We start from the raw sequence: 23,546 nt of genomic DNA, 5'->3' as shown, positions 1-23,546 counted from the left end.
TGGGAAACAGCAGAGTTAATGATCCATAACCAGAGAGAGGCCCAATAATTGATCAATGATGGATCAATAACAGTAAACAGGACCTGCTCACAGTGGGGTAAGCCGGTGGAGGGTCACAGAGTACAGGGTAGTCACCTGGGGTGAAAAACTTACCAGGCATTAAACCAGGGGTGTTCTGTACCACTCAAAACTGTGTTAGCCAGCTGAGCTGAAGCTCTGGGACCAAACACCGGTCTTCAGGTTTCATACAACAGTTGGCCAGCCCTGCTGTAGGGCGTTAGGAGAGCCACACCAGAGCTGACTGACACTCGTAGTGATGACTGCACAGGAGGCACCAACCAGCCGGAACTAAGGGTTTCAGGAGAGGAACAATGACTGACCAAACACATGACCTCAGCGTTGGGCATGGCCAACCCCCCAAATAATTACCTACACACACTTAAAAACAGGAGAACACACACAAGCTTGCACAGGAACACACACTACATGCACATACACACCACGCCCACACATACACACACCACGCGTACACGCACATGCACACATGCGCACAGACATCAAGCACACCACGCCAGAGCGCGCATTCACTGTCTGCCTGCATGACTGCTGAGTCAGGCCTGACAGGGGATGAGTTGTCCAAACTGGGGGCCCAATGTGTTCTATATGTGTGAGTCAGAAAGGCAGCATGATTTGCATGTCAGAGAGATACAGGCCAGCTCATATCTGGCAATGAGAATTACAGCAAAAGCTGCAGAGCATACTGAAACAGCCATATTGAATGAATGAAATACTCTTCAAACACATGGTTGTTTCAACTATGAGAAAATAACACACGTTAAAATGATCGAGGATAAAAACATAATACATAAGTACAAAAGTTATGTATTTCCATTTGGGTCTTCAACTTTCAAGTTCTTCAATTCTGAATTCACAAATGAAAAGTCACAATAATACATTCATCTACAGATTTCGCCTTGAAAAAAAGCACAGCCTTCCAATTTTCTTAAGGAATTAAAAAGATACACGCGTTTTCGCTCACTCCGAAAAATAATTCGGTTTTACAGTAAAGGGCTGGTTAAAAATACAAGGGACTATCACTAAACTGTTGACAACACTCTAAAATGAAACCGTTATAAAATCTTCAGAATTAAGTGATGAAACCTTATTCAATGAAAATAAAATAGTCTTTGTTTGGATAAGAATTAGAGTGCTCAAAAGTGTTTATTTAACTCGTTCTTTAGATGACCTAACGATCATCGCCCCCATGTGTAGGAACGATTTCACCGACTTGGGACATGAGTACAGTGTTGCCAACTAATTTTCAGGGTAAATTGCTAGAGGCAGGTTGATTTGTTAATAATTACGTTGTGATATCATTGCGTGAAAACGTAACAATGCGTCATTACGTTGAATACACAATAACGTTATTCAAATTGACTGGCCAGCTCGGCTGGCATTTGTTCAGGTACAGACTCCCTCTCTTTCCTGTACAATTTTGATTGCGACATGTTGATTGATGTTGTAAATTCTGTTCAAGATCCAACATTCGTGACCAACTATATTCATTGGGTTTGGCTCGTCGAACTCGTACTACTGCTGCTGCTGCAGTCAGCCAACAGTGAAATTGCTGCTGGCCTGCTGCTGCCTATGCACGAGCTGAGCGCATGCTGCAGACGTCACTCACAACGCACTTTTGCAGCCAGGCACGTGTGTTGTGACTGAGTGTGTGACAGAGAACATCGTTTTTGTGTCATTTAGAGGGAAATTGCGTGGATTTGAGCGTTTGAGTCACTTTTCAAAAGTTGCTAAAAGTTCCAAATAAATGTTTAAAGTAGCTACATTTGTTGCTAGGTGCTATTTGAAAAAAAAGGTTGCCAGGGTAGTCTGAAAAGTTGCTAAATCTAGAAACAAAATTGCTAAATTGGCATCACTACATGAGTACGGTCTCTAATGAGTACTTCGTGGACGTTGGGGCGGAGCGACATGGCTCACGTTGAAGAGTTATGGTTCTCCTAGCATCAGAATATCGTGCTGGCACCACGAGCGTGGATTTTTTTCTTCAAACTAAGAGTCCCCCTGCAAAGACATGCTAAACTTTGCACTCTAGTGCAGTGTTTCCCATCCCGGTCCTCGAGTACCACCAACAGCACACATTTTCATTGGAGCCCTGGACAAACACGCCTCATTCAACTCATTGAGGGCCTGATGATTAGTTGACAAGTTGAGTCAGGTGTGCTTGTCCAGGGTTACAATAAAAAAGTGAACTGTTGGGGGTACTGAAGGAACAGGGTTGGGAAACAGTTTTTCCCAACATCGCAACCACCTTTGAAAAAATAAATACATAATTTGATGTATTATTTATACCAGCATTTATTTTCTAACTTTACACAGATGTATGTTGAAAGGTATTGTGTAGGCTATATTTAAAGAAAAATGTTTAATAAAATACAAATATATGTTGTTGGAATTACTCAATAGAGTCTGGTGACTCCTTACTCCACCCACTTCATTCACTGCATTGCAATAGTATATATAGGATACTTATAGTATTGGGTGGTAGAGAAAAAAAACGTTACTACCTGTCTCATATAGACTGGGGTGGGAAATACTCAGTTGGGTCTCTACTAACCAAATATGGTTCGTTTTGGAGGGGGACTGTGTCACCCGGCCTGCTGCTGGCTTTTCATTGTTGGAGCTAGAAACACAAGCATTTCACTACACCCGCAATAACATCTGCTAAACACATGTATGTGACAAATACAATTTGAATTGCTGGCTTTTCATTCTGCCCCCTCCATAGCCCCCAATGCAATGTACTGTAATAGACTGTACATGCTAAACATTCTGGCTTGTAGAGATAACTTTTATACCTGTCTCAGCTGAGACTGAGCATTTCCCACCCCACTTTAGCTGAGACAGGTAGAAAGGTTATCTATACAAGCCCAAATGTATCCTATGTACAGTCTATTACAGTGTAATGCATTGGGGGCTGTGGCCGTGTGACAGTCCCCCCCAAAAAGTAACCATATTTGGTTATTAGAGACCCTACTGACTATTTCCCACCCAACTTTAGCTGAGACAGGTGAAAAAGTTATCTCTACAGCCCAATATTCTCAACATACCAGTGTCAATATAGTATTTTTTGATTATTGGTCTTAAAAAAAAAAAAAAAAACATTTTTTATTTGTTTTCATAAATTACTCATTGCCTTTCTTGTTGGCACAATAAAAGTGGCCATTGATTAAAATTCCATATCTTTTGAATGAGTTATCCACATTGCAGGGTTTCGTCATTACCATACTAACGTGACGTCATTAATGCTGCTGGCAGAATACCAGTCGCTGAAGCGTCTAGTGAGTGAAGCATTTTCACATGTAAGGAATGTTCTCATATGATAGCTAGCTAGTCAGCAGCCTTCCAATGTTTTGATGTGTCAATACAGGATTTGATATTAAACCATTAGCAACATCAGAATTTAGCTAGGTTCCTGTCGACCCTCAGTTTGTAAAACCACAAAAAAAATGAGTAGCTAGCTAAGTGATTGGAATTGTTTACTTGCGGTAAAATAGCTAGTTAACGTTAGCTATGCCAGTTTTGACAGATCATCATGTTTTGAGTTATTGAATTAATCTTGCCCACTAATTGCCCGTTAATATGCCTTTTCAAAATGTGAAATGATGACCAATTAACCTAGCAGCTTTTTTTATTGATATTTTCAGTGTGCAACATCCTATGTTGTCCGAAAATCTGAAAACGTTAGTGGAAAATTGTGTTTTATTGAGACGGCACACATATTCCCAACGGACTGCCATTAAAGCTAGTTAAGGAGGAAAGTATGCTTTTGCAGCCTGAATGGAGGATACTTTAAGTACGAGCCGGTCCACGGGGGACACAAGTATGTTACCAGCTGGGCATATCAAACCTAGACGATAGTGCAGATCTAGCGGCCACCATCGGCTTCCTAGGCTAGTTACACAGTCTGAAACTAAGCACTACAAAAACGTGGAAAGTTCATTTACAAGCCAGAATATTGAGTAAAAATACAGTTTACTCTACCGCATGTCTGTGCGGTTGGTCCTTCTGCTGGTGGAAATTGGAGACAAAATATCTGCAGGAAAGTAGCTATTATTTACGATTACTTTTTAGAGCGCTGGTACTGCTGTTGAACTTTTTATCATCTGGCACATTGAGTACAAAATGAACACCTGCACGATCACGGTTAGTATGTATGCATTGCGTGGATGTACTGTACTTCTGTCTTGTGCATATGTCTTAGGTGATGAGTTAACAAATCGTGATAGCCACACAGGGACTCACGGTTTGAAGTCTGTTTAATAAAATGTTCCTGTGGGTATACATTTCCACCTGCAGAAGGACCAACTGTCCAGACTACCTGTAGAGTACATTTACATTTTCGTTATTTAACTACTGGCTTCCAGCAGACTGTTCGTTTTTTTTTGCAATCCAATTTCCAGCAACACTAGTGTGGCAATACAGCGTTGCTAAAAGCAGCTATGTTTGCACATGCAGTGTGCCCTTTGGAAAGTCAGGGGTCCAACTGCTACAGCTAGAACAACCTCATAGTTGTCAATAGGCTAGCTTGCAATTAATTAATACATAAATAACTGAATGAATGAATAATTGACTATGGTCAAATTACAATACAATAGAAGTACTAGCTATCTATAATGTTATATCATGTTTATACAGCAAATCTGTCTACAAAATATAATTTTTCAATTTCTCATTATTTTCCCCTTCCATACCAACGCCTTTACCACAGTTGCCTTATTGTACTGCCAGCACCCCCTACAGGCTCCCTAACTCAGCGCTCACTGTCAAACCTTGCTGTCACCATGCTTTTCCGTGGGATCACAGCTCACCGCATCAGCAAGACCATCGTCTTTTACCTGAACGAGACGGCATCACCTAATCCTTCACCTGGGTCTCCCATTGGGCCTCCCCTTAGCCCTCTGTCTGCCCTGAACGATGCAGCATGTACCCCCACCCCAACCAAGCCCCTGCTGCTAATGCTTCCCTGGTTGGGGTCGCGACCCCAGGCTGTGGCCAAGTACTGTGAGATCTATTTCCGTACAGGCTTCGACGTGCTCATAGTGGAGAGCGAGGTGAGGAATGGATTAAAGTTTAAAGACGAAACGTCATACTCTCTCTGCTCTCCTTTCTGTCTAAAACACCTCCGATCCCCCCTCTGCTCTAGGTAAGTCAGTTTCTGTGGCCTGGTTGGGGTCTAGACTATGGAGCAAGGGTACTGGATGTCCAGCAGAGTGACCGCTTTGTGTCACGCCCCTTACTCGTGCACGCCTTTTCCATAGGAGGATACACCTTCACCCAGTTGCTGGTGCACATATCCCACGACACACAGAAGTACCACAGCTTCATTAAGAGGATCAAAGGCCACATCTATGACAGCCTAGTGCTGGGCTCACTGGAGAGGATGGCTACCGGTGAGTCTTGGGGTCAGGGATTAGAGGTTAAAGGTTATATACCGTCAGGTGTAACACATGTATGACAGCCTAGTACTGTCTAGTAGAGCCTGGTTAGGGGTTAACCAGTGAGCTGACGTTGTCCTCTCTCCTAAGGCCATTTAAACCTTGTGTGTGTATTTGATTATCTCCTCAGGTCTAAGTAAGAACTTATTCCCCCGGCTGGAGAGCCTGGTTAAATGAGCCAGCATACTCTACTTCAGAGCCTTCAAATGCCACACGGTCGACTACTTCAACACTGGCATCAATGTCTGGCATCTTCAGGAACAACCCTGTCGCCCTCATCTTCTTCTGCCAGAACGACACGCTGTGTGACCCTGAGGTCATGGAGGAGATCATCACCTACAGTGCCTTGCGAAAGTATTCGGCCCCCTTGAACTTTGCGACCTTTTGCCACATTTCAGGCTTCAAACATAAAGATATAAAACTGTATTTTTTTGTGAAGAATCAACAACAAGTGGGACACAATCATGAAGTGGAACGACATTTATTGGATATTTCAAACTTTTTTAACAAATCAAAAACTGAAAAATTGGGCGTGCAAAATTATTCAGCCCCCTTAAGTTAATACTTTGTAGCGCCACCTTTTGCTGCGATTACAGCTGTAAGTCACTTGGGGTATGTCTCTATCAGTTTTGCACATCGAGAGACTGACATTTTTTCCCATTCCTTCTTGCAAAACATCTCGAGCTCAGTGTGGTTGGATGGAGAGCATTTGTGAACAGCAGTTTTCAGTTCTTTCCACAGATTCTCGATTGGATTCAGGTCTGGACTTTGACTTGGCCATTCTAACACCTGGATATGTTTATTTTTGAACCATTCCATTGTAGATTTTGCTTTATGTTTTGGATCATTGTCTTGTTGGAAGACAAATCTCCGTCCCAGTCTCAGGTCTTTTGCAGACTCCATCAGGTTTTCTTCCAGAATGGTCCTGTATTTGTCTCCATCCATCTTCCCATCAATTTTAACCATCTTCCCTGTCCCTGCTGAAGAAAAGCAGGCCCAAACCATGATGCTGCCACCACCATGTTTGACAGTGGGGATGGTGTGTTCAGCTGTGTTGCTTTTACGCCAAACATAACGTTTTGCATTGTTGCCAAAAAGTTCAATTTTGGTTTCATCTGACCAGAGCACCTTCTTCCACATGTTTGGTGTGTCTCCCAGGTGGCTTGTGGCAAACTTTAAACAACACTTTTTATGGATATCTTTAAGAAATGGCTTTCTTCTTGCCACTTTTCCATAAAGGCCAGATTTGTGCAATACACGACTGATTGTTGTCCTATGGACAGAGTCTCCCACCTCAGCTGTAGATCTCTGCAGTTCATCCAGAGTGATCATGGGCCTCTTGGCTGCATCTCTGATCAGTCTTCTCCTTGTATGAGCTGAAAGTTTAGAGGGATGGCCAGGTCTTGGTAGATTTGCAGTAGTCTGATACTCCTTCCATTTCAATATTATCGCTTGCACAGTGCTCCTTGGGATGTTTAAAGCTTTGGAAATCTTTTTGTATCCAAATCCGGCTTTAAACTTCTTCACAACAGTATCTCGGACCTGCCTGGTGTGTTCCTTGTTCTTCATGATGCTCTCTGCGCTTTTAACGGACCTCTGAGACTATCACAGTGCAGGTGCATTTATACGGAGACTTGATTACATACAGGTGAATTGTATTTATCATCATTAGTCATTTAGGTCAACATTTGATCATTCAGAGATCCTCACTGAACTTCTGGAGAGAGTTTGCTGCACTGAAAGTAAAGGGGCTGAATCATTTTGGACGCCCAATTTTTCAGTTTTTGATTTGTTAAAAAAGTTTGAAATATCCATTAAATGTCGTTCCACTTCATGATTGTGTCCCACTTATTGTTGATTCTTCACAAAAAAATACAGTTTTATATCTTTATGTTTGAAGCCTGAAATGTGGCAAAAGGTCGCAAAGTTCAAGGGGGCCGAATACTTTCGCAAGGCACTGTAACTGGAGGAAATGAGGGATGGAGGTGATGGGACAGGAAGTGGGAGGAGTCAACACATGCAGGCCACCTGGGACGACACCCCCAGGAGTACCTGTTCACCTTAGAGACCTTCCTCCAGAGTCTCAGTATGGTCCCTCTCAAGGCCAAGATGTGACCCCAGGCAGGACTCACCTGACTGTGGTCCGGTCCAGAAACAATCCGTATTCCCATCCACTACACCTTAGGCCCTCAGCATGGCCCCCATCAAGGCCAAGTTACCACAGGACACAGCTATGGTCCAGTCTAGAAATAGCCAGTGGTATTCAATGCTTTTCAGCTGGGACCCATTTTTTTTCAGCCAGAACTTCTGGGGACCCCATTTTTGGAGTGCAAATTTCTTCCTACCCCACCGCAAATCTAATGACACAACCTTAAAATCGGTAAAGTGCGCCGAATACAACAGGTGTAGACCTTACAGTGAAATGCTTACTTACAGGCTCTAACCAATAGTGCAAAAAAGGTGTTAGGTAAGTAAGGAAATAAAACAACAGTAAAAAGACAGGCTATATACAGTAGCGAGGCTATAAAAGTAGCGAGGCTACATACAGACACCGGTTAGTCAGGCTGATTGAGGTAGTATGTACATGTAGATATGGTTAGAGAACAGAGAGTAGTAGTAGCCTAAAAGAGGGGATGGTGGGTGTTGGGTGGGTGTTGGGTAGTGGGAAACAATGCAGATAGCCCGGTTAGCCAATGTGCGGGAGCACTGGTTGGTCGGCCCAATTGAGATAGTATGTACATCAATGTATCGTTAAAGTGACTATGCATATATGATAAACAGAGAATAGCAGCAGCGTAAAAATAGGGTTTGGGGGGGCACACAATGCAAATAGTCCGGGTAGCCATTTAATTACCTGTTCAGGAGTCTTATGGCTTGGGGGTAAAAACTGTTGAGAAGCCTTTTTGTCCGAGACTTGGCACTCCGGTACCGCTTGCCATGCCGGTGTAGAGAGAACAGTCTATGACTGGGTTGGCTGGGGTCTTTGACAATTTTTAGGGCCTTCCTCTGACACCGCCTGGTGTAGAGGTCCTGGATGGCAGGCAGCTTAGCACCAGTGATGTGCTGGGCCGTACGCACTACCCTCTGTAGTGCCTTGCGGTCAGAGGCTGAGCAATTCCCGTACCAGACAGTGATGCAACCAGCAACCAGGATGTTCTCGATGTTGCAGCTGTATAACCTTTTGAGGATCTCAGGACCCATGCCAAATCTTTTTAGTTTCCTGAGGGGGAATGGGCTTTGTCGTGCCCTCTTCACGACTGTCGTGGTGTGTTTGGACCATTCTAGTTTGTTGTTGATATAGACACTGAGGAACTTGAAGATCTCAACCTGCTCCACTACAGCCCCGTCAATGAGAATTGGGGCGTGCTCGGTCCTCCTTTTCCTGTAGTCCACAATCATCTTAGTCTTGGCTACGTTGAGGGATAGGTTGTTACTCTGGCACCACACGGCCAGGTCTCTGACCTCCTCCCTATAGGCTGTCTCGTCGTTGTCGGTGATCAGGCCTACCACTGTTGTGTCGTCTGCAAACTTAATGATGGTGTTGGAGTCGTGCCTGGCCATGCAGTCGTGGGTGAACAGGGAGTACAGGAGGGAACTGAGCACGCACCCCTGGGAAGCTCCAGTGTTGAGGATCAGCGTGGCAGATGTGTTGCTACCTATCCTCACCACCTGGCGGCGGCCCGTCAGGAAGTTCAGGATCCAGTTGCAGAGGGAGGTGTTTAGTCCCAGGATCCTTAGCTTAGTGATGAGCTTTGAGGGTACTATGGTGTTGAACGCTGAGCTGTAGTCAGTGAATAGCATTCTCACACAAGTGTTCCTTTTGTCCAGTTGGGAAAGGGCAGTGTGGAGTGCAATAGAGATTGCATCATCTGTGGATCTGTTTGGGTGGTATGCAAATTGGAGTGGGTTCAGGGTTTCAAGGATAAGGGTTTTGATGTGAGCCATTACCAGCCTTTCAAAGCACTTCATGGCTATGGATGTGAGTGCTACGCGTCTGTAGTCATTTAGGCAGGTTGCCTTTGTGTTCTTGGGCACAGGGACTATGGTGGTCTGCTTGAAACATGTTGGTATTAGACTCGATCAGGGACATGTTGAAAATTTCAGTGAAGACACCTGCCAGTTGGTCAGCACACGTCCTGGTAATCCGTCTGGCCCCGCAGCCTTGTGTATTTTGACCTATTTAAAGGTCTTACTCACGTCGGCTACGGAGAGCGTGATCACGCAGTCGTCCGAACTGCTGATGCTCTCATGCATGTCTCAGTGTTGCTTGCCTTGAAGCGAGCATAGAAGTGATTTAGCTCATCTGGTAGGCTCGTGTCACTGGGCAGCTCATGGCTGTGCTTCCCTTTGTAGTCTGTAATAGTTTGCAAGCCCTGCCACATAAGACGAGCGTTGGAGCCGGTGTAGTATGATTCAATCTTAGCCCTGTATTGACGCTTTGCCTGTTTGATGGTTCGTCACAGAGCATAGCAGGATTTCTTGTAAGCTTCCGGGTTAGAGTCCTGCCCCTTGAAAGCGGCAGCTCTACCCTTTAGCTCAGTGCGAATGTTGCCTGTAATCCATGACTTTTGGTTGGGGGTATGTACGCACAGTCACTGTGGGGATGACGCCCTCGATGCACTTATTGATGAAGCCAGTGACTGGTGTGGTGTACTCCTCAATGCCATCGGAAGAATCCCGGAACATGTTCCAGTCTGTGATAGCAAAACATTCCTATAGTTTAGCATCTGCTTCATCTGACCACTTTTTTATAGACACTGGTGCTTCCTGCTTTAATTTTTGCTTGTAAGCAGGAATCAGGAGGATAGATTTGTGGTCAGATTTACCAAATGGAGGGCGAGGGAGAGATTTGTACGCGTCTCTGTGTGTGGAGTACAGGTGATCTAGAATTTCTTTCCCTCTAGTTGCACATTTAACATATTGATAGAAATTTGGTAGAACGGATTTAAGTTTCCCTGTATTAAAGTCTCAGGCCACTACGAGCGCCGCCTCTTTGAGTGGTTTCCTGTTTGCTTATTTCCTTATACAGCTGACTGAGTGCGGTCTCAGTGCCAGCATCTGTCTGTGGTGGTAAATAAACAGCCACGAAAAGTATAGCTGAAAACTCTTTAGGCAAGTAGTGTGGCCTGCAATTTATCACAATATACTCTACTTCAGGCGAGCAAAATCTAGAGACTTCCTTAGACTTCGTGCACCAGCTGTTGTTTACAAATATGCACAGACCCCCCCCCCCTCGGAGTGTGCTGTTCTATCTTGCCGGTGCAGCACATATCCCGCTAGCTGAATATCCATGCAGTCATTCAGCCACGATTCCGTGAATCATATTATTACAGTTTTTGATGTCCCATTGGTAGGATATTCGTGATCGTACCTCGTTTAATTTATTGTCCAATGATTGCACATTGGCGAGTAGTATTGACTGTAGCGGCAGCTTTCCCAGTCGCCTTCGCTGGGTCCTGACCATGCATCCGGCTCTTTGTCCTCTGTACCTGCGTTGCTTCCTCTTGCAAATAACGGGGATGTCGGTCCTGTGGGGTGTTTGGAGAATGTCTTGTGCGTCGTCTTTGTTGTGGAAAAAATCTTTGTCTAATCTGAGGTCAGTGATCTCTGTCCTAATATCCAGAAGCTCTTTTTTGCGGTAAGATACGGTTGCAGAAACATGATGTACAAAATAAGTTACAAATAACGCGAAAAAACCCCACATAGTAGCACAATTGGTTAGGCGCCTGTAAAACTGCTGCCATTTCTTCTGGCGCCATTTTTTGTTGACGTTGAATCTGGTGTTTTGCCAGTACTTTTTAGTGAATCTGCCAGTTGAGGACTTGTGAGACATCTGTTTCTCAAACTAGACACTCTAATGTACTTGTCCCCTTGCTCAATTGTGCACCGGGCCTCCCAGTCCTCTTTCTATTCTGGTTAGAGACAGTTTGCGCTGTTCTGTGAAGGGAGTAGTACACAACGTTGTACGAGATCTTCAGTTTTTTGGCAATTTTTCACATGGACTAGCCTTCATTCCTTAGAACAATAATAGACTGATGAGTTTCAGAAGAAAGTGCTTTGTTTCTGGCCATTTTGAGCCTGTAATCGAACCCACAAATGCTGATGCTCCAGATACTCAACTAGACTAAAGAATGCCAGTTTTATTGCTTCTTTAATCAGAAAAACAGTTTTCAGCTGTGCTAACATAATTGCACGAAGGTTTTCTAATGATCAATTAGCCTTTTAAAATTATAAACTTCGGTTAGCTAACACAACGTGCTATTGGAACACTGGAGTGATGGTTGCTGTTGATGGGCCTCTGTACGCCTATGTAGATATTCCATAAAAATCTGCCGTTTCCAGCTACAATAGTCATTTACAACATTAACCATGTCTACATTGTATTTCTGATCAATTTGATGTTATTTTAATGGAACAAAAAAAAAACAAGGACATTTCTAACTGACCCCATACGTTTGAATGGTCATATATTTTATTAAAATGATGGTGAACCCACTGCAGTTCCCCCATGACCCCGCTTAGGTTCATGACCCTGACTTTGAATACCATTTCCCTAGCCCTTACCCCGTAGTTACTCAGGCCCCCCTCAACACCAAGATGTGACAGTTTGCACTGCACTTATCTACAAATGACATGTTTGAGCACTGTAGGTATAGTGGGGATTTGTCTACACTTTTACATATTCTCGAAGAACGTCCTACTACAGTAACTCTTAACCTGACCTACTTCCCAGTTCTATTATAATAAATTAGATACTTGCTTAGTATACTTTTGGCAGAATAAGTAATTGTTTCGCAATTGCACCAGAAATGTCATGTAATATATGATATAGCTTCTGCACTGTGAATGCATTGCGTAGGTTACGTGGTACTCTGAATACCTCAACAGCACCATTCCATGGTGACAATCTCTATTATGTTAAATTAATAGTATAGTGCAAAGTGTATTGTGAAATTAGTTTATTTTGACAAACACTTTTATGATATGTGTGATTGTATATGTTGAAAATTATCTATGCAATCTTCATTAATTTTTATTAAAATAAATGTTTTGTCAAGACATACTGCAACTCTTCAATGCAATGTTTTCAAACAGAAGTGCCATTTTCCCGTAACTGGATAAAAACATGAATTGAGATGAATTTGTCAGTTTCCATGAGTTTATTTTCAAATATTTACACTAAAATATTCTATGTACAAGATCTTTTCATGATTTGGTTCCTAGATTTAGTGAGAAAAAAAAATTGCCAACCGTTGCATGTCATCTGCCAGTACCACCCTGACCACTTGTGTTAGCTATTATCATGCGTTCTATTTTTGGAGATCATTGTTAAAATAACATTAACGTTGGACTTTGTTTGACTCTGGTTGGTGGAAACATGCATGTTTGTTTAGATGGATGGCTCAAAAGCCTGCACATACAGCTAGTAGCTTTGCATGATATATGCACGGTAGCAGGAATGCACTGACTAGTTGGTTCGCTCACTGTCATAACGAAGAAGATGAGTTCCCGGAAATTACGGATTACAACTTCCTTTCAATTCCAAGATGGCTGCCACATTCGGAAAACGTGTGTTGACCATTTCAACAAATTAGCGTTTACCATGCTTTCATACAGTTTTCCTATTATTTTGATTGACAATTTAATATATTGGAAGTAAAGACTATTTGTTTGGATAGTTTAGAATTATCTGTGGCGAGTATACATTTGGAAGTGTTGGAAAGAAAGTAGCTAGCTAGTTTGTTAGCTTGCCAGTGTGTTCTATTGGTTGACTGGCTAACAAAAAGCAACAGTGATCAGAACAAGAAACGTAAGGTTTTAGCACAGAATAAGCCATGTCAGCCCTTACAATATTCGTCCGGAGTTTGCCAGCAGATGCATCTAACGACCGCCTGGAGGAGATATTCTCTGAGATTGGACCTGTGAAGCACTGCTTTGTTGTCAAGGAAAAAGGTGAGACGGCTACTAGCTAACGTTAGCTAACTTTGCTAATTTGTCATCTTTGTAAAACTGCTGATTATTTCAACTTCATCATGTCATGAAACTACAAGAAGCCAGACCCTGTCATGCATAATAATAATATTAAACAATATGTGTGAGAAGTTAAACAACAGTCTGGCATGTGGTCCTTTCAGGTGCAGAGAAATGTCGGGGGTTTGGGTATGTCACTTACTCCATGGAGGAGGATGCACAGCGCGCTGTGAGAGAGGTGAAAGACTATGATGGAAAGAAGATAAACGTGTCGGTGGCCAAGAAGAAACTAAACGACAAGAAAAGGGGAACAACAGGTTTGTAAAACTTATGTGGATGCTTAGTTTGTGATTTAGGTACCTACGTAATTCATAACTCTTACATTTGTGATGGATGAATTAGAGGTTCAAATATGTATTGTGGTCTTCTACACAGCCACGGCACCAAAAGATCCAGGACCACAAAAAGAACAGAAATCTGAAGGAGGCTTAAAGAAAAACCGAAGGAAAGCCAGACTGATCATCAGGAATCTCAGTTTCAAGGTATGAAACGCATAAACACCCACACAGATAAATATTGTTTATCTTTTTCCTCTGCTTTGTGTGAGGATGCTTTATTGTCTTCAGTTAAGAAAATATGTAAGATGTTTTATTGTCACATACACCAGATGTGTTGTTTTACAGGGTCAGCCATAGTATTACGGCACGCCTGGAGCAAATTAGGGTTAAGTGCCTTGCTCAAGGGCACCTCATCATTGTCGGTTCAGGTTTTCGAACCAGCAATATTCCGGTTACTGACCCAACGCTCTAACCGCTAGGCTACCTGCCGCCTAGTTAGTTGTGAATGTTTGTCTTATGTTCCCACAGTGCTCGAATGAGGATCTGAAGCAGACCTTTGCCAAGTTTGGGACAGTTCTGGAGGCCAACATCCCGCTCAAACCAGGTACAGACCTCACTTTGAGGCCCTCTGTAGCTCAGTCGGTAGTGCATGGCTCTTGTAAGGCCAGGATAGTGGGTTCTATTCCTGGGGCCACCTATACACAAAAAATGTATGCACGCATAACTGTAAGTCGCTTTGGATAAAAGCATCTGCTAAATGGCACACACTCCATTACTTTGAGCGAATCACCACCCAACCACACTAAGCACTGTTGAGCCTTGGTTCAATCACCACCCAACCACACTAAGCACAGTTGATTCTTGGTGCAATCACCACCCAACCACACTAAGTACTGTACTGTTGAGCCTTGGTGCTTTTTGTTTTGCTAAGACAACTTTAATGTCAATAACATGTTTTCTTTCTGGTGGCTGACCATTCCTCACTCTGTTCATCTTCAGATGGGAAGATGAGGGGCTTTGCGTTTGTCCAGTTTAAGAACGTCTTAGAGGCAGGAAAGGCCTTGAACGCCATAAACCTGAAAGAGATCAAAGGTGAGACACCTTAACCTGCTGTGTGTGTTTGTATGTGTGAGAGAGACGGACACCTTTTTCTGCCCTGAGAATATCTCGCATAAAGATGGGGAGCATCTCAACAGTCTACTGTAGCTTCCTCTACTCTGATCAAGTCATTCTATCCTCTATCCTTTACAGGAAGGCAGGTAGCTGTGGATTGGGCTGTGGCTAAAGACAAGTTTGTCGCTACTCAGCCAGGAGCTAAGAAAGAGGAAAAGGTTGCAGCAGAGAAAGCGGCACCTGAAAGTGACTCTGAAGAGGAGGAGAAGGTGGAGGAAGAGGAGGAGAAGAAACCAGAAGCACATTCAAAGAACAAGTATGAGCTTTCGCAGTCTTAATCTGTATTTCTGCATGTCCTCAGTTTATTGAACTAAAGTGAATGATGGGCTGTAAATATTTAGACCAGGGGTGTCAAACGTATTCCAAGGAGGGCCTAGTGTCTGCATGTTTTTATTTTTCCTTTCAATTAAGCCCTACAAAACCAGGTGTGGGGAGTTCCTTACGAATTAGTTACCTTAATTAATCAATCAAGTACAAGGGAGGAGCGAAAATCCACAGCCATTCGCCCTCCGTGGAATGAGTTTGACACCTGTGATTTAGACCTACTCTACATTAAATGTCTGAATTGGTCTTCTTTGGCCTGCCTTTGTCCTTTGGTTCTGAGGACTGGAGTACTTCAGCCAAGTTCTTGTTGAACTGTTGTGTTTAACAGTCCTCTCTACAGAGTCAGCTCTAAGCCAGCTCAGCAGCCAGACAGCCCATCAGAGCACGAGAGCGAAGAGGACGATGGAGAGGATCATGAGGAGGATGAAGATTCAGAGTCTCAGGAGTCAGATTGCGATGAAACAAGTGACCTTGGGTCTGATGAAGATGATGAAGAAGATGATGAGGATTCTGGTATGAATCGGTTGTCTTTTCTTGTGATTAAAGTGTGTATGCTCCACCTTGCCCTCCGTTTGAACCCCTTTGACTATTTTCCCTCTGTCTCTCTGGTCCTCTCTCGGTCTCTCTCTTTGACTTTCTAGACAGTGCAGCCAACAGGAAGCCCCTCCCATCAGATATTAATCAGGGCAAAACCATCTTCATCAGGAACCTGTCGTTTGATACGGAGGAGGAGGGCTTAGAAGAGGTGTTACTGCAGTATGGAGAACTGAAGTACATCAAGATCTGCCTACACCCAGACACTGAACACTCTAAAGGTATAGTCCTGGCTCCAACACAACATCCTTCTATCTCTGACTCACTCCCCTCTTAAAGTTAACCAATGCGATGAAGTGATTCCAGTCAGAAGATAGAGGTCTATATGTTAACATTGAATCATGATTGTGTTGGTTGGCAATGGTTGTTGACTGTTGTGTTTGGTCAGGTATTGCATTTGCTCAGTTCAAGTCTAAAGAAGCAGCAGAGAAATGCATTGCTGCTGCAGAGGACGAGTCAGAGGTGAGACTGAATATAATGTTAAAGTACTAATGTATTCTCTACGTACATCTCTTCTGATGAGTTTTGAATTGATGTTATCTATGTTTGGGGGCAATGTGTTTGTGTGTGTCTGTCTGTCTCAGAGCGGGGGTATCCGTGTGGATGGTAGAAAGCTGAACATTGTAGCGGCGGTGAGCAGAGAGGATGCTGTCAAACTAAAGGACAAGAAGGTTAAAACTCATACAGGGACCAGAAACCTCTACCTGGCTAGAGAGGGATGTAAGTTACTTCTCTCCTCCCTTTTCATCTCCTCTTCCCACCCCTCCATCTCATCCCTCCCTCTCTCTCTCTCTCTTTCAGTGATACGGTCAGGAACGAAGGCAGCTGAGGGTGTTCCAGCAGCAGACATGGCCAAGAGGACCCGAGTGAGTACTTTTGGTTTTTCAACCAATCAAAGCATCAGAGTGTTGTCTTACAACCAATCACAACACATTGTGTTGGTAACTGAGGGCTTGTGTCCTCAGTGTATGTTTGTTTGTGGAAGGCCAGAGTGTGTGTACATTTGTTAACGCTCCCCTGTCTCCTGTCTTAGTTTGAGGACCTGAAGCTGACCAAGCTACGGGACATTAACGTGTTTGTGTCTAAGACCCGCTTGTGTGTCCACAACCTGCCCAAATTTGTAGACGTCAAACAACTACGAAAACTCTGCCTGAAAGCTGCAGGGGGTGGCAAGCTGGTCCGCATTACAGAGGTAAGAAACTGCTACCACATTTCCATAGCCGTTTCCATCTGATTAAAGTCTATGTCATTAGGTCCTCTCATCTCTCCAGGTGATCTGTTAGTGACCACCTGGTAGCACTATTGTCCTATAAAGTTTCCTGCCCATGTTGAATGGCCTTTCATTTCTCTTTACAATCTCTCCCCAATTTTCTCTCCCTTTCTCTTCTTTCTGTGTCTACCATTTGCCTCTTCTCTTTTCCTTTCCTTTCCTCACCATCTTCATCTGTATCCACCACCACCCCACCTCTCTCTCGCTCTCTCCCCCCCAGTGCAGGGTGATGTATGATAAGAAGCCGGAGCGTGGTCAGGTGTTAGGCCGGTCGCTAGGTTACGGCTTCGTTCAGTTCCAAGAACATGAACACGCTCTGAAGACACTACGATACCTCAACAACAACCCTGACATCTACGGAAACACCAAGGTGTGTGTGTGGCACTTTGTCATTGTTGATCTGTGTGTTATGCACACACAGCCCAGAGCACGTCTTGAACCTTGTCCTGGACAGAATGCAGCTGTGTTTGAGAGTGTCAATCCCAGGTTATGTTTCTGAATGTTGTCTTTGCCTTTCAGTTGATGTCAGTAACTGCAGTAATTTATATCGGAACACATTGGATATGGACTCAAACATTGTAGTCATCAATATTGAGGAGAATGTTGAATTACACATACTCATGTTTGGTTTGGCAACCTACAGCATCTGATCAATATTGACAGTTTTCTTGCTAAATTATGAGAATGTGTTATTGGAAAGACTATTCGTAGGTTGTTAAAGTTTTTTTTTCTTGTTTCTTTTTACTGTGTGGTGTCTGTCTACAGAGGCCCATCGCTGAGTTCTCTCTTGAAGATGGAAAGAAGCTGAAGATGAAAGAAATGCGACAACAACAAGTCAAGGTGTGTCTCTCTTCTGTGTGTGTGTGTGTGTGTTTGTGATGATTAAAATGAAGAGTAACAATTTTCTCTCCATGGTTACCAGGAGCGTTTCAAAGGGCGGGGCCCTCAGGGAGGAGTGAAGCCGCAGTCTGTAGGCAAGACTGGACCTCAGAGGTGTGCGTCTAAACCCCAGAGTGCCATGGTAACGAAGGAGGGGCCAGCGAAGACGCAGACACAGTCATTACCATCCGGACAGGACAGAAAGGATGGAGGTATGACGCTGTACATTTCTGCCCTAACCCTGAATATAATACAAACAGCTCATCAATTCTGGTGGAAGTGCTATTTTCCCTCGTTTTTCTCTTTGTTTTTGCTTTTTTGTTGTTTCTGACATTTCTCTCGCTTTTCTTTCTCTCTCGTCTAGTACCTCCCCCCCAGCCACAGGCCCAGACTCTGTTCCATGCCCAGACCCAGCCGCAGGCCCAGACCCAGCCACAGGACCAGAACCAGGGCCGGCAGTATGCAGGCTTCCAGACCACCCCGGTTCTAGAACATGTAGAACTGGAGGATGGAAAGAAAAGACGGAAGGTTCTAGCCCTACCTTCTCACCGTGGCCCAAAGATCAGGTAACACACAAATATAGTTGAAGTTGGAATTTTACATACACTTAGGTTGGAGTCATTAAAACACATTTTTCAACCACTCCACAAATTTCTTGTTAACAAACTAGTTTTGTCAAGTCGGTTAGGACATCTACTTTGTGCATGACACAAGTAATATTTCCAACAATTGTTTACAGACAAATTATTTCACTTATAATTCACTGCATCACAATTCCAGTGGTTCAGAAGTTTACATACACTAAGTTGACTGTGCCTTTAAACAGCTTGGAAAATTCCAGAAAATTATGTCATGGCTTTAGAAGCTTCTGTTGGGCTAATTGACATAATTTGAGTCAATTGGAGGTGTACCTGTGGATGTATTTCAAGGCCTACCTTCAAACTCAGTGCCTTTCTGCTTGACATCATGGGAAAATCAAAAGAAATCAGCCAAGACCTCAGAAAAAAAAATGCCAAGTCTGGTTCATCCTTGGGAGCGATTTCCAAAAGCCTGAAGGTACCATACCACGTTCACCTGTACAAACAATAGTACGCAAGTATAAACACCATGGGACCTGTCATACTGCTCAGGAAGGAGACGTGTTCTGTCTGCTAGAGATGAATGTACTTTGGTGCAAAAAGTGCAAATCAATCCCAGAACAACATCAAAGGATCTTGTGAAGATGCTGGAGGAAACGGGTACAAAAGTATCTATATCCACAGTAAAACAAGTCCCATATCGACAGAACCTGAGAGGCCGCTCAGCAAGAAAGAAGCCACTGCTCCAAAACCGCCATAAAAAGCCAGACTATGTTTTGCAACTGCACATGGGGACAAAGATCGTACTTTTTGGAGAAATGTCCTCTGGTCTGAAAAAAATAACTGTTTGGCCATAATAACCATCATTATGTTTGGAGGAAAAAGGGGGAGGCTTGCAAGCCGAAGAACACCATCCCAACCGTGAAACACAGGGTGGCAGCATCATGTTGTGGTGGTGCTTTGCTGCAGGAGGGACTGGTGTACTTCACAAAATAGATGGCATCATGAGGTAGGAAAAGTATGTGGATATATTGAAGCAACACCTCAAGATATCAGTCAGGAAGATAAAGCTTGGTTGGAAATGGGTCTTCCAAATGGACAATGACCCCAAGCATACTTCCAACGTTGTGGCAAAATGGCTTAAGGACAACAGTCAATGTATTGGAGTGGCCATCACAAAGCCCTGACCTCAATCCTATAGAATATTTGTGGGCAGAATTGAAAAAGTGTGTGCAAGCAAGAAGGCCTACACACCTGACTCCTTTACACCAGCTCTGTCAGGAGGAATTGGCCAAAATTCACCCAATTTATTGTGGGAAGCTTGTGGAAGGCTACCCGAAACGTTTGGCCCAAGTTAAACAATTTAAAGGCAATGCCACCTTCGGACCCACTGGGAATGCGATGAAAGAAATAAAAGCTGAAATAAATAATTCTCTACTATTATTCTGACATTTCACATTCTTAAAATTTAAGTGGTGATCCTAACTGACCGAAGACCGGGACGTTTTACTAAAATTAAATGTCAGGAATTGTGAAACTGAGTTTAAATGTATTTGGCTAAGGTGTATGTGAACGTCCGACCTCAACTGTACTTTACCTATCATAATGTAACACAAACTACATGGTATAATTTTTGTTGTGCAGGGCACGTGATAAGGGGAAGCAGCAGCCTGCCCAGCCTAAGAAGCCCAAGAACCGTCCCAGCAGGAGAGAGCTACAGGGAGGAACGTCACTGGAGAAACCTACACAGCCCAGAATAAAGGTTACACTCACACACACACACACATTACCCATGTCTGCATTTCGTGGCCCCAAGAACAGGTAATACATTGAACTGTCTGTCTTCAATTGTTTTCCAGAGCGCAAAGGGGGCCAAGAAGCGGTTTAGGAGCCAAGAGGATGACCGCTTTGACAACCTGGTTGAACAGTACAAGAGAAAACTGATGGGCGGCAACAAGACCACAAACATCAAGAAGAACAAATGGTTCAACAGTTAGTTGTGTGTGAGAGAGAGCGAGGCCATTTTTTGGTATACCCCAATAACCTTTTCCTTATGTTGGTTTCTACATCATTGACATGTTGAAACAAGGGTATGATGGTTGGAATAACATTGACCCATGAACTGTGTATAATGAAGGAGAGTCCGGCGTAGTACACTGTCATATGTCTGTGTCCTCATGTTATACACAACGTGTGGTGTGCCATCAGTGGTAAAGGAAAGCTAAGAGATGGAATATCGGAATATAATTAACTTCCTGAATTGACCCCGACTCTGACAGACTGCATCAGCTGGAAGCATATGTGTGTTCTTCACAACAGATGCTGATGCTTTACTCTGTACTGTGTTTTATGTTCATGTTAACTATTGGTCAATAATAATGTAAAGAATATGAGCTTTCAAAAATGTAAATTACATTTTTATTAAAGAACTTACAAAGACAATTTGTTTAGTCGGTCTGTATTTATGTTAAATGATCACCTGTGATTCAAGAACATTTTTCAAAGAATCAATACATTTTGGGAACATCCACATTTAAAAAAAAAAAAATGTTACTTCGCCTTTATTTAACCAGGTAGGCTAGTTGAGAACAAGTTCTCATTTGCAACTGCGACCTGGCCAAGATAAAGCAAAGCAGTTTGACACACAACAGAGTTACACATGGAATAAACAAAACAGTCAATACAGTGGAAAAATCTATATAAAGCATGTGCAAATGAGGTAGGATTAGAGAGGTAAGGCAATAAATAGGCCATGGAGGCGAAGTAATTAAAATATACACTGCTCAAAAAAATAAAGGGAACACTTAAACAATACAATGTAACTCCAAGTTAATCACGCTTCTGTGAAATCAAACTGTCCACTTAGGAAGCAACACTGATTGACAATATATTTCACATGCTGTTGTGTAAATGGAATAGACAACAGGAGGAAATTATAGGCAATTAGCAAGACACCCCCAATAAAGGAGTGGTTCTGCAGGTGGTGACCACAGACCACTTCTCAGTTCCTATGCTTCCTGGCTGATGTTTTGGTCACTTTTGAATGCTGGCAGTGCTTTCACTCTAGTGGTAGCATGAGACAGAGTCTACAACCCACACAAGTGGCTCAGGTAGTGCAGCTCATCCAGGATGGCACATCAATGTGAGCTGTGGCTAGAAGGTTTGCTGTGTCAGCGTAGTGTCCAGAGCATGGAGGCGCTACCAGGAGACAGGTCAGTACATCAGGAGATGTGGAGGAGGCCGTAGGAGGGCAACAACCCAGCAGCAGGACCGCAACCTCCGCCTTTGTGCAAAGAGGAGCAGAAGGAGCACTGCCAGAGCCCTGCAAAATGACCTCCAGCAGTCCACAAATGTGCATGTGTCTGCTCAAACGGTCAGAAACAGACTCCATGAGAGTGGTATGAGGGCCCGACGTCCACAGGTGGGGGTTGTGCTTACAGCCCAACACCGTGCAGGACATTTGGCATTTGCCAGAGAACACCAAGATTGGCAAATTCGCCACTGGCGCCCTGTGCTCTTCACAGATGAAAGCAGGTTCACACTGAGCACGTGACAGACGTGACAGTCTGGAGACGCCGTGGAGAACGTTCTGCTGCCTGCAACATCCTCCGTCATGACCGGTTTGGCGGTGGGTCAGTCATGGTGTGGGGTGGCATTTCTTTGGGGGGCCGCACAGCCCTCCATGTGCTCGCCAGAGGTAGCCTGACTGCCATTAGGTACCGAGATGAGATCCTCAGACCCCTTGTGAGACCATATGCTGGTGCGGTTGGCCCTGGGTTCCTCCTAATGCAAGACAATGCTAGACCTCATGTGGCTGGAGTGTGTCAGCAGTTCCTGCAAGAGGAAGGCGTTGATGCTATGGACTGGCCCGCCCGTTCCCCAGACCTGAATCCAATTGAGCACATCTGGGACATCATGTCTCGCTCCATCCACCAACGCCACGTTGCACCACAGACTGTCCAGTTGTTGGCTGGATGCTTTAGTCCAGGTCTGGGAGGAGATCCCTCAGGAGACCATCCGCCACCTCATCAGGAGCATGCCCAGCCGTTGTAGGGAGGTCATACAGGCACGTGGAGGCCACACACACTACTGAGCCTCATTTTGACTTGTTTTAAGGACATTACATCAAAGTTGGATCAGCCTGTAGTGTGATTTTCCACTTTAATTTTGAGTGTGACTCCAAATCCAGACCTCCATGGGTTGATAACTTTGATTTCCATTGATAATGTTTGTGTGATTTTGTTGTCAGCACATTCAACTATGTGAAGAAAAAAGTATTTAATAAGAATATTTCATTCATTCAGATCAAGGATGTGTTATTTTAGTGTTCCCTTTATTTTTTTGAGCAGTGTAGCAATTAAACACTGGAATGGTAGAATGTGCAGAAGATGAATGTGCAAGTAGAGATACTGGGGTGCAAAGGAGCAAAATAAATAAATACAGTTCGGGGGTGAGGTAGATTGGATGGGCTATATACAGATGAGCTATGTACAGGTACATTGATCTGTGAGCTGCTCTTATAGCTGGTGAGGGAGGTAAGAGTGTCCAGCTTTAGTGATTTTTGCAGTTCCAGTCACTGGCAGCAGAGAACTGGAAGGAGAGGCGGCCAAAGGAAGAATTGGCTTTAGGGGTGACCAGTGAGATATACCTGCTGGAGCGCGTGCTACAGGTGGGTGCTGCTATGGTGACCAGTGAGCTGAGATAAGGCGGGGTTTTACCTAGCAGAGACTTGTAGATGACCTGGAGCCAGTGGGTTTAGCGACGAGTATGAAGCGAGGGCCAGCCAACGAAAGCGTACAGGTCGCAGTGGTGGGAAGTTTATAGGGCTTTGGTGACAAAACGGATGGCACTGTGATAGACTGAATCCATAAACCCACACAATGTTGATATGTGTACAAAAACCCCTTAC

The 23,546-nt window shown here is 43.8% G+C and overlaps 1 protein-coding gene and 1 pseudogene across 2 annotated transcripts; both read left to right on the top strand.

Moving 5' to 3' along the window:
• Positions 1-4,856: 4,856 nt before the first annotated feature.
• On the top strand, positions 4,857-12,113 carry LOC118966666 (uncharacterized; annotated as a pseudogene).
• Positions 12,114-12,765: 652 nt separating this feature from the next.
• Positions 12,766-21,079, top strand: rbm28 (RNA binding motif protein 28). 2 transcript variants are annotated; one of them, XM_021599268.3, is made up of 18 exons: positions 12,766-13,463; positions 13,646-13,798; positions 13,917-14,023; positions 14,348-14,423; positions 14,819-14,911; positions 15,071-15,248; positions 15,657-15,829; positions 15,958-16,131; positions 16,299-16,372; positions 16,495-16,630; positions 16,712-16,776; positions 16,944-17,102; positions 17,401-17,550; positions 17,946-18,020; positions 18,103-18,271; positions 18,424-18,625; positions 20,282-20,399; positions 20,497-21,079. In XM_021599268.3, the coding sequence occupies exons 1-18, from the start codon at positions 13,346-13,348 to the stop codon at positions 20,632-20,634; spliced, it is 2,358 nt and encodes a 785-aa protein (XP_021454943.1). In that variant the 5' UTR covers positions 12,766-13,345; the 3' UTR covers positions 20,635-21,079. The 2 variants fall into 2 exon arrangements, with proteins under 2 accessions (XP_021454943.1, XP_021454934.1); XM_021599259.3 differs by having other exon boundaries at positions 15,645-15,829.
• Positions 21,080-23,546: the final 2,467 nt, after the last annotated feature.

This window comes from Oncorhynchus mykiss, chromosome 1 (genome assembly GCF_057628025.1).
Source record: "Oncorhynchus mykiss isolate SJ-2025 chromosome 1, ASM5762802v1, whole genome shotgun sequence".
In the NCBI taxonomy this organism is placed as follows: Eukaryota; Metazoa; Chordata; class Actinopteri; order Salmoniformes; family Salmonidae; genus Oncorhynchus; species Oncorhynchus mykiss.
This window is presented reverse-complemented; position numbering and strand designations above follow the sequence as displayed.

What these genes read in the sequence shown, in the direction of transcription:
- rbm28 (XM_021599259.3), top strand. Translation starts at nt 13,346, where the DNA reads ATGTCAGCCCTTACAATATTCGTCCGGAGTTTGCCAGCAGATGCATCT. An exon ending in TCAGGAATCTCAGTTTCAAG is followed by an intron (nt 14,024 to 14,347) that starts GTATGAAACGCA and finishes ATGTTCCCACAG; the next exon opens with TGCTCGAATGAGGATCTGAA. An exon ending in ACATCTACGGAAACACCAAG is followed by an intron (nt 17,551 to 17,945) that starts GTGTGTGTGTGG and finishes GTCTGTCTACAG; the next exon opens with AGGCCCATCGCTGAGTTCTC.